The 13,171-nt window shown below is 42.7% G+C and overlaps 1 protein-coding gene across 1 annotated transcript in view; it reads left to right on the top strand.

Moving 5' to 3' along the window:
* The window catches only part of NAV2 (neuron navigator 2), a 184,280-nt gene that overhangs the window by 123,819 nt on the left and 47,290 nt on the right, over positions 1-13,171 (top strand). Inside the window, 1 exon segment of the mRNA XM_010710727.4 lies at positions 9,245-9,383. Within this exon segment, the coding sequence (XP_010709029.2) occupies positions 9,245-9,383 (139 nt within the window).

The following is a 13,171-nucleotide window of genomic DNA, read 5'->3' as shown; positions in this document are numbered from 1 at the left end:
TTATTTAAAATAAGATACCCAAGCTGGACCCAGTTAATAACTATATTGTGCAGTTGACTTCTGCTGATTCTTTCCCTCTCTTCTCTTTGGCTTCCGGCTGAGTGGTTGATGGTTTCCTTGAGATGAAGCTAGGATTGCAGCCTGGTGTTGTCTTCTCTGCCCATCCGTTTTTCATGACACACTTGCTCATCAGTGACCTGGACTCTGGCTGGATTAGTAATGTAGCTTCTTGCTTACTGAACAAGTCCTACTGTAAAAATGGGAATGGATTTGCATATTCCCTTATGGCTGAATGTTAGTGCATTAGTCAACGTTAGTAACTGTGTAAACTTCAGCAAGAGTCAAGTTCTTTGTATTTCTCTTTACATGTCTACATTTGGTGTTTTGCTCACCAGCACCCTTCTGCTCACTGTGATGTTGAACCTTGATTCTCCATGCAGCCTTGGGCACCTGGCCTCTTCTACTCCAAGTTCCAGTGTTGCCTTTTACTCCCAACTAGGCATGGCTATCCAACACCACTGTGTTTTGCATCATTGACATTACTATCACCATTCCCCTTCTGTTTATAGTATTTCCCTTTGGGGGGGAAGGGAGGGAGTACTTTTGGGGGATATTTCCTGCTCTGTGCCTGAAGGCGCTACCTCCTGCACTGAGCCGATTAGTATGCTGGAGACCCAATGAATGATGAGTCTACTTGGGTTGTAGGCAACCAGCAGTCCAGTTCTCACTGTCTCACAGGTTTATAGGTTATATTTGTGCAGTATAAAGGTAATTCGTGCCTCTAAGTTCTGCTTCCCACAGTAAATTGTCCACAAAGAAGGGCAAAAGGCTTGTGAATGGCTTGGAGAATATGGCCTATGAGGAGTGATTAAAGGAACTGGGGCTGTTCAGTCTGGGGAAAAGGAGGCTGAGGGGAGACCTTATTGCTCTCTTCAAATACCTGAAAGATGATTGCAGCGAGAGTGGGGTTGGTCTCTTCTCACTGGTGACAGGTGACAGGACGAAGTGAAATGGCCTCAAGTTGTGCCAGGGGAAATTTAGGTTGAATATCAGGAAAAACTTCTTTACAGAAATGGTTGTTAAGCACTGGAATAGGCTCCCCAGGGAGGTGGTTGAGTCACCATCCCTGGATGTGTTTAAGAACCATTTGGATGTGGTGCTCAGGGACATGATTTAGCAGACGGTTGTTAGAGTTAGGGTAGTGTGGTCAGGTTGCGGTTGGACTTGATGATCTTTAAGGTATTTTCCAACCTGAGCAACTCTATGATTCTAAATAGGACTGATACACATTACTTTCACACATTAGAAAAAAAATAAAATCCCACATATACAGCCAAATGCAGAGATGTAGGAAGAATACTGTCAGGGAGCATTTTTATTGGGCTAAAATGAGAGTTCTGAGTACTCAAAATGGTACATTTGTATTAACCACGTATGTATAAACATCCATCTTTATTCTACTTGAATTAAAGGAAAGTGGCAAGTCCCTTGCTTTACATCTGTGAAAAATGATTAGTGTATTTTATTCCTGAACAGAGAAATCTTACATCTCCCAGCTTCTTTATTAGGAAATAAAGATATCAAGATCTTTACCAGCGGATCTGTATTGAAAATATTTTTAATTTATATGTGTATATGTGTAACATTTGTATTTTACCAGTATTCCAAATATCTGATGTTAAAACATTTGAAGTATGTCATCTGGTTTTATGCTGCTGCATTCTCATGAAGCGAACTATAGTTATTTTAGCAGTCACATAGTTGACTCATTCTGTGAGACTATAAAAACAGACTAGGAAATACACTTTTACAGATTGTAGGCTTTGAGCTGAGATCAAATACTGTCATTTAGTACCTTCAAGTACAGGATTGCTGACATGGGCTTTTACTTCATACGTTACGGTATGTGATCTGGAGGCACCCAGTCTGCCTATTTTACTGCCATCAGGTTACAGCTTTTCACAGATGACCTAGTACCAGTGGAAAGCCTTGACCTCTCACTTTTCCAGCACTTCAGAGGTTAATTTTGTTGAGGGATCAGATTTCTTTCTAGGGGAAGTTTCTGATGATCACCTTCTAGCTAGGCTTTACTTGCCAGTGTCTTTCAGATCTGCTGGATACTGAGTGCTGTTGAAAAACAGCCTTCCTCCAGCTTTGCAAAGCCTGTGCCTAGATAGTCAAGTTGCAAGCTGTTTCCTTCCGTGGGGTGTTAGATGGTAGCCTAATGAAGGTATCAACCTGTAAAGTAAACCTAAGCCCCTTTCCTGGGATTCTTCTTGGGCAGCAAGGTGGAGAAGTGCTTTGGCCAAGGAGCATTGCAAGGTAAGAGAGTTTCTGCGCTTTGAAAGCATTGTGTGTGTTGTGTTACACCTCTGTGCGAGTAGGACCAGCGTTTAAATTCTGGCAGCAATGGAAAAGTGTTAGAGGACACAGTAAATGAGGGAAGTTTTCTCCCTGCATTCTCTATTTCGTCTGGCTTGCCGGATACACAAAGTCAGTATATTTTATTATGTTACAAATATTTTGATGAAATAATCAGAAAGCCCACGTGTGAGAACTGACAGCTACTGCTGTGTTTGTTTTTTCTGGCTTTACTTCGGGATTCTGTGGGTTTTGCTGACTGTTTAATAGGTTGCAGTCTAACTGGTTGTCTCTCCATGTCACACAGTTTTAGTCGCAGAAAACTATAGGGCTTTGTTATATTTTAACACTCCTTTGCTCTCTGAGCAAAAGAAGGATCTCTCGACAAGAATGAGCTCATTCCTCACTGAAACAAAGGCGCGAGTGAGGCTGTTCCTGGCCATTATCGCAGCACAGGCTGCACTTGCATTTCAGTACAGACTGTGCAGCTCTCACTCCTGTGCAAATTTGCGTTGGCTTCCTGATGAACTCTTTGTCTCTGAAGGTTATTTCATCCTTTTCCTTTTTGCAGTTTCTTTCAAGTAAGCTTAATTTTAAAGCCTGCCATAAACCAGATATTAGTGAGGGTGTTGCAGTTCTGTCCTAAGAAGGGCAGATGGGGGAGAGGCAGCAAACGCCTGCAGTCCTGGTGCCGTGGGCTCGGCTGCCAGGGATGCTGCGGGTGGCATTTGTTCCCCCTGCTCAGGTTTCTGCCTCAGCTCACTGATGTAGAAGCTTTGTGGTGTGTTTTGAGTAACGAAAAACTTCAGCAGTGATTGCAGATTGTTTTCAAGTCTTCAGCTGATCATTTTGTGCCGCGTGTCCTAGGATTACCATGTGCTGACCTTACAGGAGATGCATTTGTGTTAAAGCTGGAGCACAGGCAGGAGGAATTACATGCAGGCTGGGGAGCGACGCAGCCATCTCCTGCCTGTACTCTGTGGGTGCCAGGGCTGCAGACAGGTAGCTTGGCCCAGGGTGTGCAGCTGCAGGGCTCAGGCCAGGTCAGGCTGCTCTGAGTGCTGCTCGCTGCAAGGAATTGACATGCCTGCTGCATGTTTTTGTTTCCACGCTATCCTTCATTCCTTTCCTTCCCCTGTTTAGTTACGTCAGTGCTCTAAGAATTTAGCTAATCTCTCCTTTTCCTTCGTTGTGTTTCAGCCCATTTTTATTTTGTTTTGGAGCTATGAATCTTTCCTTTGTTTCCCAAAGCAGGCTGCCAGGTAACAGGAGCTGCTCGTGACCTGCTCAGCTCTCACCCGCCCCATTCAATCCTGGAGGAGCATTCAGATGGCAGACCTGTGTCAGAAAGCGCATTGGTGTTTCAGTCAGTGCCACCCCTTTTTGGGGCTGTGACTTAAAGAGTGCCTTGTGCCTTGTGCTAGGAGGGGACCGATCCCCCAGGTATCAGCTCTGGGCACTGGGCCTCATCCCTGCAGCCCCAGAGAGCTTTGGCCGGAGCCAAAGGGAGAGAAGAGCACGCTGCAGCTGTGAGCTGCATCTGCGCGTCCCTCTGGTGCTTGGCTGTGGATTCCTGGCTCTGCTGCTGGAGGGGGGAACACAGGGAACTGAGCCGAGTCCTCAGCTGAATCATAGGGTTGTCATCGAATCCTTGATGTTGCAACAGACCGCTAAGGTCATCTCAGCCGACCATCAACCCAGCATCTTTGACTTGACCACTGAGGAGCCACTGTCTCATTGCTGGGCTGTGTGCTTCACAATGATTTTTTTTCTGGGACAGGTCGTGCCTTCTCAGCACAGGAATGCTTTGGATGGAGCAGTAGATGGGGGGCCAGCAGCAGTCCAAGAGGAAAGTCATTGCAAACACAGTTTCAAGCCCAGGAAACAAGGGTCAGTAGCTGCTTACAGTGTTTGAGCTGGATTCTTCAGAGCTAGCTGTGCCATACTGTTCGTCCAGCATTTGGGTCAAAGGCTCTGATTTATCACCTTGCCCCAAGGCTGCGTAGTGCCAGAGGAACAATTGTTTTGAACAATGGCCAGAAAACAAGTTACACCAGCCAAGCATTTTGTAACTTAATGCAGCCCTGGGACTGCTCTATTTAGTGGCTGTAGATAGTGAATAATTGAAATGTCTTGGAGCAAAAGAGATTGTCATTGGAATTTCTGTTTTATGGCAAGAGATGATTGTTTTTAGCAGAAAGTCACATTGTTTCATGAAGTTTTGGAGTGTGTCAACTGGTGAACATTCTGAGATTAGATGGGTTTAGCAGCCCCTATGTATACACACTTAGCTGTGTTTGCTTGAAGTTTGGCAGTGGCTTGTCAAGTTTTAAGGGCAAAATAAAATCTAGTGTTATTTTTCAAACAGTTATTAGTACTGGTATAAAAAAAATCAAGCAAAAAGAATGTGCAGATTTCTAGCTTCTACTACTCTTTTCTTCCCTAATTTTTTGGGCCCAAATTGATACTTTTCTGTTGATAATTATTCTCTTTTACAAATAGGTCTTTTAAATGTAAATCCTGAAATGTTATTTTAGATGAATGCTAAACACAACATTGTGCTTCCTGGGCGGTGATGTAAACCAAATGGTTGCTGAACAACTCACAGCACACCTCCAGGAGGTTAACTGAGTGCCAGAAATGTTGTATACGGATTGGATTCTGCTCCAGAAAGGAGAGGTGGAATTGATCTGTATTTGTTTTCCCCTTCCCTGTTTTACTTTTCAATTTGGATGGTCTCACTTTTCAGCGTGTTTCAAAAGTGCTGTCCCTGAGCATGTTGGTTAGAAACAGAATGTTTTGTTTCAAATGCATATGAAGACGTAGTAAAAGAGAGTAACAAAGACTGAGAGATGGTGGATGATTAATAACCCAGTGAAATGTATTAATATTAAGATTGCTGTACATTCTTTTGCAAAGAGTTATTTGTCACCTTTTATAACAGTCTGAGAGGAGAACCACGGAAGGGGCTGCAATATGGCTTTTGGATTTGTGACACAGTGATGTCAGTATTATAGGAAATCCCACAAGAAAACAGTGCAACTGCAGTATTTAGTATCTCGCTTCATAGCACAATTACATTCTTCTGGCTTTTTAATTTTTCCTTTTAGTTCTTTGAAGGCACTGCAAAGTTTCAATCATTTTACACCTTGATTTTTATTTATTTATTTATTTATTGTTCTCCTATCAACTAATAAATAGTTAAATTTTTAGGTAGAAGAGGATAATTAGCATGTTTCCAGTTGAAATATTGTAGAGCCCCAAGGCCCTGTCTTTGACAAATGTATTTTTCAGCAGCTCATTGTAATTTTGGTTTTGAGTGAAGAGCCAGCAATGTTAGAATCCACACCCATCCGTGGCAAAGGGTGGATTTCCAGCCTTTAACAATAGCTTTACTGAGTCGTGTTTTAATGACGTTTTTCTTTGGACTTGCAAACTGCAAATGTTTCTGCAGTGAGGGTTATGTCCTGAGGACTGCGTGGTGGTTTCGGACAGTTTCACGTGCCCTCCAAGCTGACAAGAGAAAACCCAATTCTGTGGATGATGATTATGCAAGATGGGAAAGCGCTGATAGACTGTAGAAAAATACAAGTCTGAGCCTAACCACATTGCAAACCTGTTTGAAAAAGCAGCTTAGAGTAGTTGACCTAGTGCTTTATGTGGGTGATCCGTATTAGCAAAGATGTTAGTCACGATAGGGTGAGCAGCCTGGGATGGGGGAAGGGAAGGGAAGGGAAGGGAAGGGAAGGGAAGGGAAGGGAAGGGAAGGGAAGGGAAGGGAAGGGAAGGGAAGGGAAGGGAAGGGAAGGGAAGGAAGGGAAGGGAAGGGAAGGGAAGGGAAGGGAAGGGAAGGGAAGGGAAGGGAAGGGAAGGGAAGGGAAGGGAAGGGAAGGGAAGGGCTTCCTCTGATCAAGGGTGCTGCTGGGCTTGTAGGGAGCAGGAGACAGCTTGTTGTGCTTTGGGTAACTAACTGATAACATGAAAGCCCACTTCTACTTCAAAAAAAGAGACAGCATAAGGAGGAAGAGGCTCTACCTTCCATGGAAGGCAGAAGTGCTAGCATTGGGCTGTGATGGTAAACTTCCCCACCTGGTTTTCAGCACTACTTAAAGCTTTGCTGTGCCCTTGCCTCCATCTCATCTGTGACAGTACATCTTTCCTAGCTGTTTGACCTCATTTGCTTCAGCTGTTTTCAGTAGTGGGAATGGTTTTTAAGAGAGTGGTTGAATGATTTCCCTGTATAATACACTTACAAGATTTTATGTAGTTTTTAGTAATCAAAGTAAAGTTTCAGGTAACTGATCAAATAGAGAAAGGAAAGCCCAAACATTCCGGCTTCAGGTCATGGTTGAGTAGACTTTTGCTGACATCAGCCATTATTAATTGCACCAGCTAAATTACAAAGATGTTATCGCAGCTCTGGGAACCAAGCATACTGTAATTACAAGGGCTATTGGGTTCCCCATTCTGCACCCTTTCTTTTGGCTTTAACCATCAAGGCTCCAACTCAAAAGTGAACGGATTTATGTAGAGCCTTCAGGCTTGTTGTGAAAGCAGTGTGCAATGAAGATGCATCCGTCTGGTGACAGATGCAGTGTCCTGCACCGTTGTGTGTTGCACCAAATACAGGCTGGTACATTTATTGGGGTGAAGAGCTTGTATTGTAACAGCATCTTGCCTATGGATGGTGGATGCTTGGCTTGTCAAACGGTCACGGGCATCATTATTTCTTCTTGTTGTGATCAGCATGCCTGCAAGAGCCTTACTGCTTATCTTCCAGCCACCAAAATACTGTACATCTCTGTGGATCTCAGGATGGCTGTCCTTTTTAAACCTAGCAACAGATGGCACCCTTGAAAATGCAAACTGCGAGTGGCCACAGCTTCCATCAGCACATGAAAGATGTATAGCCCAGGATGTATTTAAGGGGAAGCCACAGCAATCAGTGCATTCAGATGCGTGCTTCCACCTTTGTCATTCAGCACATGTCCCAGTTCAGAAGGGCACTTACATATCTCCATATTGCCTGAGATTGCCCAACTGTAGTCGATGGGACTGGCTGATAGCAGTAAAACTGCTTGCAATTGAAATGAGATGCGTTTTCTAGACACTGATGAACTGGGACCTGTGATGGCTTAAGGGTGGTGAATGCTCAGCAATGTAACATTTCTGTTATTTATGAAGATAAAGAATTTGCTCCCCCACCCCCATTGGAAAAGTAACCATATCTGGAATGCATATTGGGTAGCTTTTCAGGAATGAGAACTGAGTGCCATCTTGCTGGCAGACAGGGAGTTGAAATAGCTCTGTGTTACAGGTTCTGATGTCAAATATCTGTTTCTAAAAATTGAAAGCTGTCACGTAGAAGCTGGCTGGCTGGTTTGGCCAGCTGCAAGAAGACTCGAGTTGTGTTAGGAGCTTCCTTTTAGCTTCTATCTCTGTTTCCTATTAGATCAGCTTCCTCTTCAAAAATGTACAGGTAAAGGAAAACCTAGACAAAGATTGTAACCTTCCTTGGAAACATAGCTTCACCACTGATACAGACCAGTGGGAATACTTGGTGGTGCTGAGCCCTAGCTACAGGGTACAGTTTGGGCCAGCAAAGCACGGGTTCCTCAGGGCAACATCAGACAGGCTCCTTAATTGTTGATGTGAGCAGCCAAGCTGGCTGCATCTGAGATGATGCAGGAAAAATTCCCACAAATGACCCTGCTGGCAGCTTGGTGAGTACCACTACTTGAAACAAAGCAGTAGGAAAAAGCAGCTGCAAGCAGTAACCATTCCTGCAGGCAGTAACCATTCCTGCAGGCACACAATGTCCCTCTTGCAGCTGATGTTCTATGCAAGGTGTGCTGCTGGTGAAGCTGTGCAAATTCCCTGAATTTTCTGAAAAATCTATAATATCTGTATTTATGCATTTCCAGCCGTAGTTAGCTGTTGTGTCCTTGTCTTAATTTCAGCTAGGACTGAGTTGTTTTTCTTCTTCCCGTCTGGTATGATGCTCTGTTTTGGTTGAGGAGAAAAACAATGTTGATAACACACCGATGTTTCTGGGCGTTATTGAGTAGCACTCTACAGAGCCAAGGCCATTTTAGTTTTCTCTGCTTCTCCTCTTGTCCTGCCAGCAAGGGGCTGGTGGGCATAAGGAGCAGGGAGTGGCCAAAGGGATATTCTGTACCGCATGACATCACGCAGAAGGAAAGTTTGAAAAAGGAGGAGTTCATTGGGTGGTCTTCTGTTGCTCGGGGACTGGCTGGTATTGGGCTTGCAGATGATGTGTTGTACAGATCAGGAGGGTTATGTGCTGTCTGGACAATGGTATTCTTTTAAACTTTCACTTGATAGCAACTGTCTGCTTTCTAAACGTTTCTGATACCAACTGGTGCTGTGAGTTGTAGATCTAGGATGCATGCATAACAACCAAGTACAAAAGATTGCTCTGAGATCCTTGTGTTTGCATTCCATCTCTGCATCACGGCTGTGCACGTGAGTGCTACGCCATCCCGCACATACCTTGCTGCCAACACCTTCCCCCGTGCGGGGCTGTGGGCATTGTTCCAAGGGTCATTTCAAGGTTTGTTTGCTCAAACTTTCAATGAGCCAGTGAGAAGAATGACATCATTGGCGCTGCCAACTTCACAGTGTCACAGAGTAGGCTGCGTGGCTACAGCATAATCAATGAGCTTAGACTTAATCAATGAACTTAGACATAATCAATGAACTTAGACTTGTTTTGTAATGAAGTAATGAAGAAAATGACCAGCCTATTTTCATCTGGCAACCAGCAGTAGTTTACGACTTGAAGAAATAATAATTTTCTTTTGAATTATGTTTTGTCTTTTGACTCATGTTTTCTTCCTTTGTTGTGTTGTTTTTTCCCCAGCTGGGATGACAGCAGCTCTGTCAGCAGTGGGATCAGTGACACCATAGATAATCTCAGCACTGATGACATTAACACCAGCTCCTCTATCAGCTCTTACGCCAACACACCTGCCTCCTCTCGTAAAAACTTAGATGCACAGGTAAGGTAAAAGAGTAACACTGATATTTATTACTTTCCCATGCAATCAATATTATTGTCTTAAGTTGGATGAAGTCTTATTCATGCCTTCACACATACTATTTCTTGACAGAAAAATAATTAAATGTATGAATATTTTTCCATTAACAGTAACCTTGTTCTAATTTGCAGCTGTCTTTACAGCCTTTCAGCAACGCAGGCTGAAAAACTTGGAAATTGATTGAGAAAAACATTAAGAATGCCAAGAGATATTGTTGTTTTGACTAATGCTAAGTACCATACTTCAGCAAAACTGAGCTCCAGATTCCTGAATTAGTCCACGCTAATGTTTTTTATGTGTCTTTACCACCTTCCCCTTTCCCATGTACTTGGCCATGTACTGAACCCATGCACAACCCTCAATGCAGTGGGTGTTGCTGAAAAGGAAATGTCAAGCAGCAGTAACCATCGTATGTGGCATTTATGAACGTTTCCTGTGTGTATGTGTGTAATCCATGGAATATCTGCTGTGGTGTTATGGCAACAAGTGTTTTTTTCCTTCGTAACAAGACTGCAGTACAGAAAACATGCATTAGTAGATGGGATTTTTCCTCCTAGTTCGAGAAAAGGATGTTACGTTTTTTTCAAAGAATAGAATTTGAGTAAGTCAGTGTGAAGGTTAAAGATTATTTGCACTCCCATCGGAAATGTACATGTACTAGGCAAATGAAATAAATTATTTTTAACTTCTGGGGCTGCACATTACTTCAGGCTTCCTATTCCTGGCAGCATTGCATAGGAAGATAAATTTTGTGTCCATCAGCAGCCTACATGTATATATGTCAAAGCTGCTGCCCTGCAGTGACTGAGCACTGCAGCAGGTAGAGGAGAAGGAAGCATAGACAACTTTCTTTTCTGTTTCTTTCTTCTTTTATTCTTCTTTTCATAACTGGACCCTAAATTTGCTTTTAATACCTGTTCTAATGTAGAAGTGTGGTTGCTGTGAAGTCTTACTCTGCCTGCAGGACTGTGGTGCAAGCATATATTTACTCTTTGTTCCCTTGCCATAGTGCATATTTGAGCCTATATTAAAGATTCCCAGTTAGCCTCTGGTTGTATATCAGTGATTTCATGTGTGCTCGAAACTGCTAATGCAAGTCCTGTACAAGTTGAGAGGAGTCAAGATATATCAAGCATGTTTTTCAGTATCTTAACACAGACAATAACATAGGCAACTCAAATGTTTTTTTGACAATTGTTAATATCTCAACACTGTAATACTGTCGGGAAGAAAAAAAGGAGGAAAAAGGAGACATAACTAAATATTAAGCTAAGAAAAAAAATAGAAACTCATTTGACTTGTATCTTCTGATGGATCAGATTCTTGGAAACACCTCTAAGAGATCAAAATCTGTTTGTTGAGCTTCTCTTCCTCCTCCACAACTATCACAGCATCCAAAAGAATGCAGACTTATAGCATAGACCAGAAGGAGATGAGCTGAAGCTTGTAAAGAGCATAGCCATTAGAAGAGGGAACTGGGAGCCAAAATGTACGGTTTGTTTACAGTTCTTTGATTTGTATCTGTTACCTGCTTCTCTCCTCAGTTTCCATGACTGAAACTGTTTATTCTAGGTACTATTAACTGCAAATTATTATCCATAAAATACTTTGTTTTCATTTAAACAACAACAGAAAAAATCCTACTCTTGTCACCCAGGGGTATGGAGATTACAAGGAGTGATGGAACCATGTGTATCTTGCAGGGTTGGTTTTTGTTGCCCAAAGTAGTCCTCACTGCTCATGACAATAATGACTGCTGCATATATGCTTTTTCTGCCTTATCTTGAGTATGGTGACCTGTGCCAGGGTTTGCATTCCCTTGCTTGGTAAGCCACAGAGGACTGGTACACATCTGCACAGGGATGCAGACTTCTCAGGTGATCCATTGTTTTGGTTCTTGTAAATAGCAGGCACTTAACTTCTAAGCTACCGCATTGAGGTGGTACAGAAGTTGGGTTTCAGATAATTAAAGAGGGAGCTGGAAGCTAACACATGTGCAGCTGGGAGTTTAGAAAAATAAGACAGCTCATCAAAGGGAGAGAGCCCTAACATGTCAGTGTCTACTGATAAAATCAGCAAGTTACTCTGCAATGAGCAGGACATGCTCACAGTAGAAAAGAAAGTCTCTGCTAAGAAACTGATTTTCAGAAGTGCTGAATACCTCCATCTCCAGAAGAAGATGTATTTTGTTCATCTCTGAGAACCAGGCCTTAGAAATGGCCATGACTTAATCTTTATAGACATTGATTATTGTAGTCCCCTTTGGTAGCAGTGATGTGGAGATGTTCTCAAGTTGATTCTGAACAAACCAGGGAAGGGAACCAGAATTTAACTTACCATGGCACTGTGTCTTGCTCTCATTATCATAGAATCACAGAATGGTTTGGATTGGAAGAGACCTTAGAGATCATCCAATTCCAAACCCCCTGCTATAGGCAGGGACACCTCTCTGTAGACCAGGTTGCTCAAAGCCCCATCCAGCCTGGCCTTAAGTGCTTCCAGGGAGGGGGCATCCACAACCTCACTGGGCAGTCTGTTCTGGTGTTGGATTATGCCAAACACTAAATGACTTAACATAGCTATACTGCTTTTGCAGCGCTGTAAATTTTTCCCAAGCATTGCAGAGACTTGATTGGTTTACCTTTTAATATAGCACTACATAGAGTTTGCCATTAAGGTTGTATCATACAGATATTGCAAAGAGAGATGAAGACCTAGTGGGCATTTGAAAATAACTTATTTAACTTGAACGAGATAGAAGAGGAGATTCAGTCGTAAACTTTTTCTCGTAATCATACAGAGATCACAAGAAGGAAAGGAAACAATTTCCTTAAATAGAAAACAGCAGCATCTTTAAACTGTTGGACCAAGATGACTTCCCAGTTTCATTGGATCAAAGATGGATTTGATCTGTTTACAGCTTACTGAATAGATTTATTGTGCTGCATGTCTTGCTGTGTTCTGCAGCAGAGTTTTCCACTTTCACCTAATTCAGGCCCTTTCAGGTGGGTGGAGTTTCTGCTGAAACTGGAAGCCAGGTTTCACCGTGTTTTGCCTTTGATTCCTTAGTCATGTTTCTGTGCTGTTCTCGTTGTTTACCATTAAGCAACATCTCTGGCCAAGGAGCTTAGAGGGTAAATGTGCAGCATTTCAAAGGCTGGGGAAAAGAGCTTGGAAAAAAATGTGTGGGAGATGAAGTAGAACTGAAGAGAGTGGAGAGAGAGGACTTGCTGTAGTCAGTTTACTGTGTTGAGATTGTACTGTTCTTATGGATGTGAAGCAGGGAAAAGGAAAGCACAGGAGCATTTCATATTCAACCAAAGCTAGAATAAAGCCTTTACTAGCAAGTAGGTGTATTTCCTGCTCTCAAGTGTGTACAGCGTAAATATGCAATTCCAGACAAGGTATTTGAAGTGAGGCATTAACGACAACGTGTGAGGGATGATGTTGGGATTGTTTTGTTGGCTGATTGTTTGTTGTTTCTTGCCTATACTCTCTTCCAAGATGTGTGAGCATAGGAGATATTTTCATGAAATGATGATTTTAGAGAAACTCAAGACACAGAAATGGTCACATTGAGAATGTGTTACAAATCTACTGATGTTCGTGCATTGAAAGGTAGCCATCCCGAAGTCTTCCAACCATACAAAAAGGAGGAAGCTAGAAGGCAGTGTTTTCTCTCCATGTTAACTATGTTGAGTTGCTCTCTTTGAATGGAGCATCCAGGAAATGACATTTGAGTTACACGA

This window comes from Meleagris gallopavo, chromosome 5 (genome assembly GCF_905368555.1).
Source record: "Meleagris gallopavo chromosome 5, MGAL_WU_HG_1.1, whole genome shotgun sequence".
NCBI classification, from domain to species: Eukaryota; Metazoa; Chordata; class Aves; order Galliformes; family Phasianidae; genus Meleagris; species Meleagris gallopavo.
Note: the sequence above shows the minus strand (reverse complement) of the source record. Positions and strands in the feature narration are given on the sequence as shown.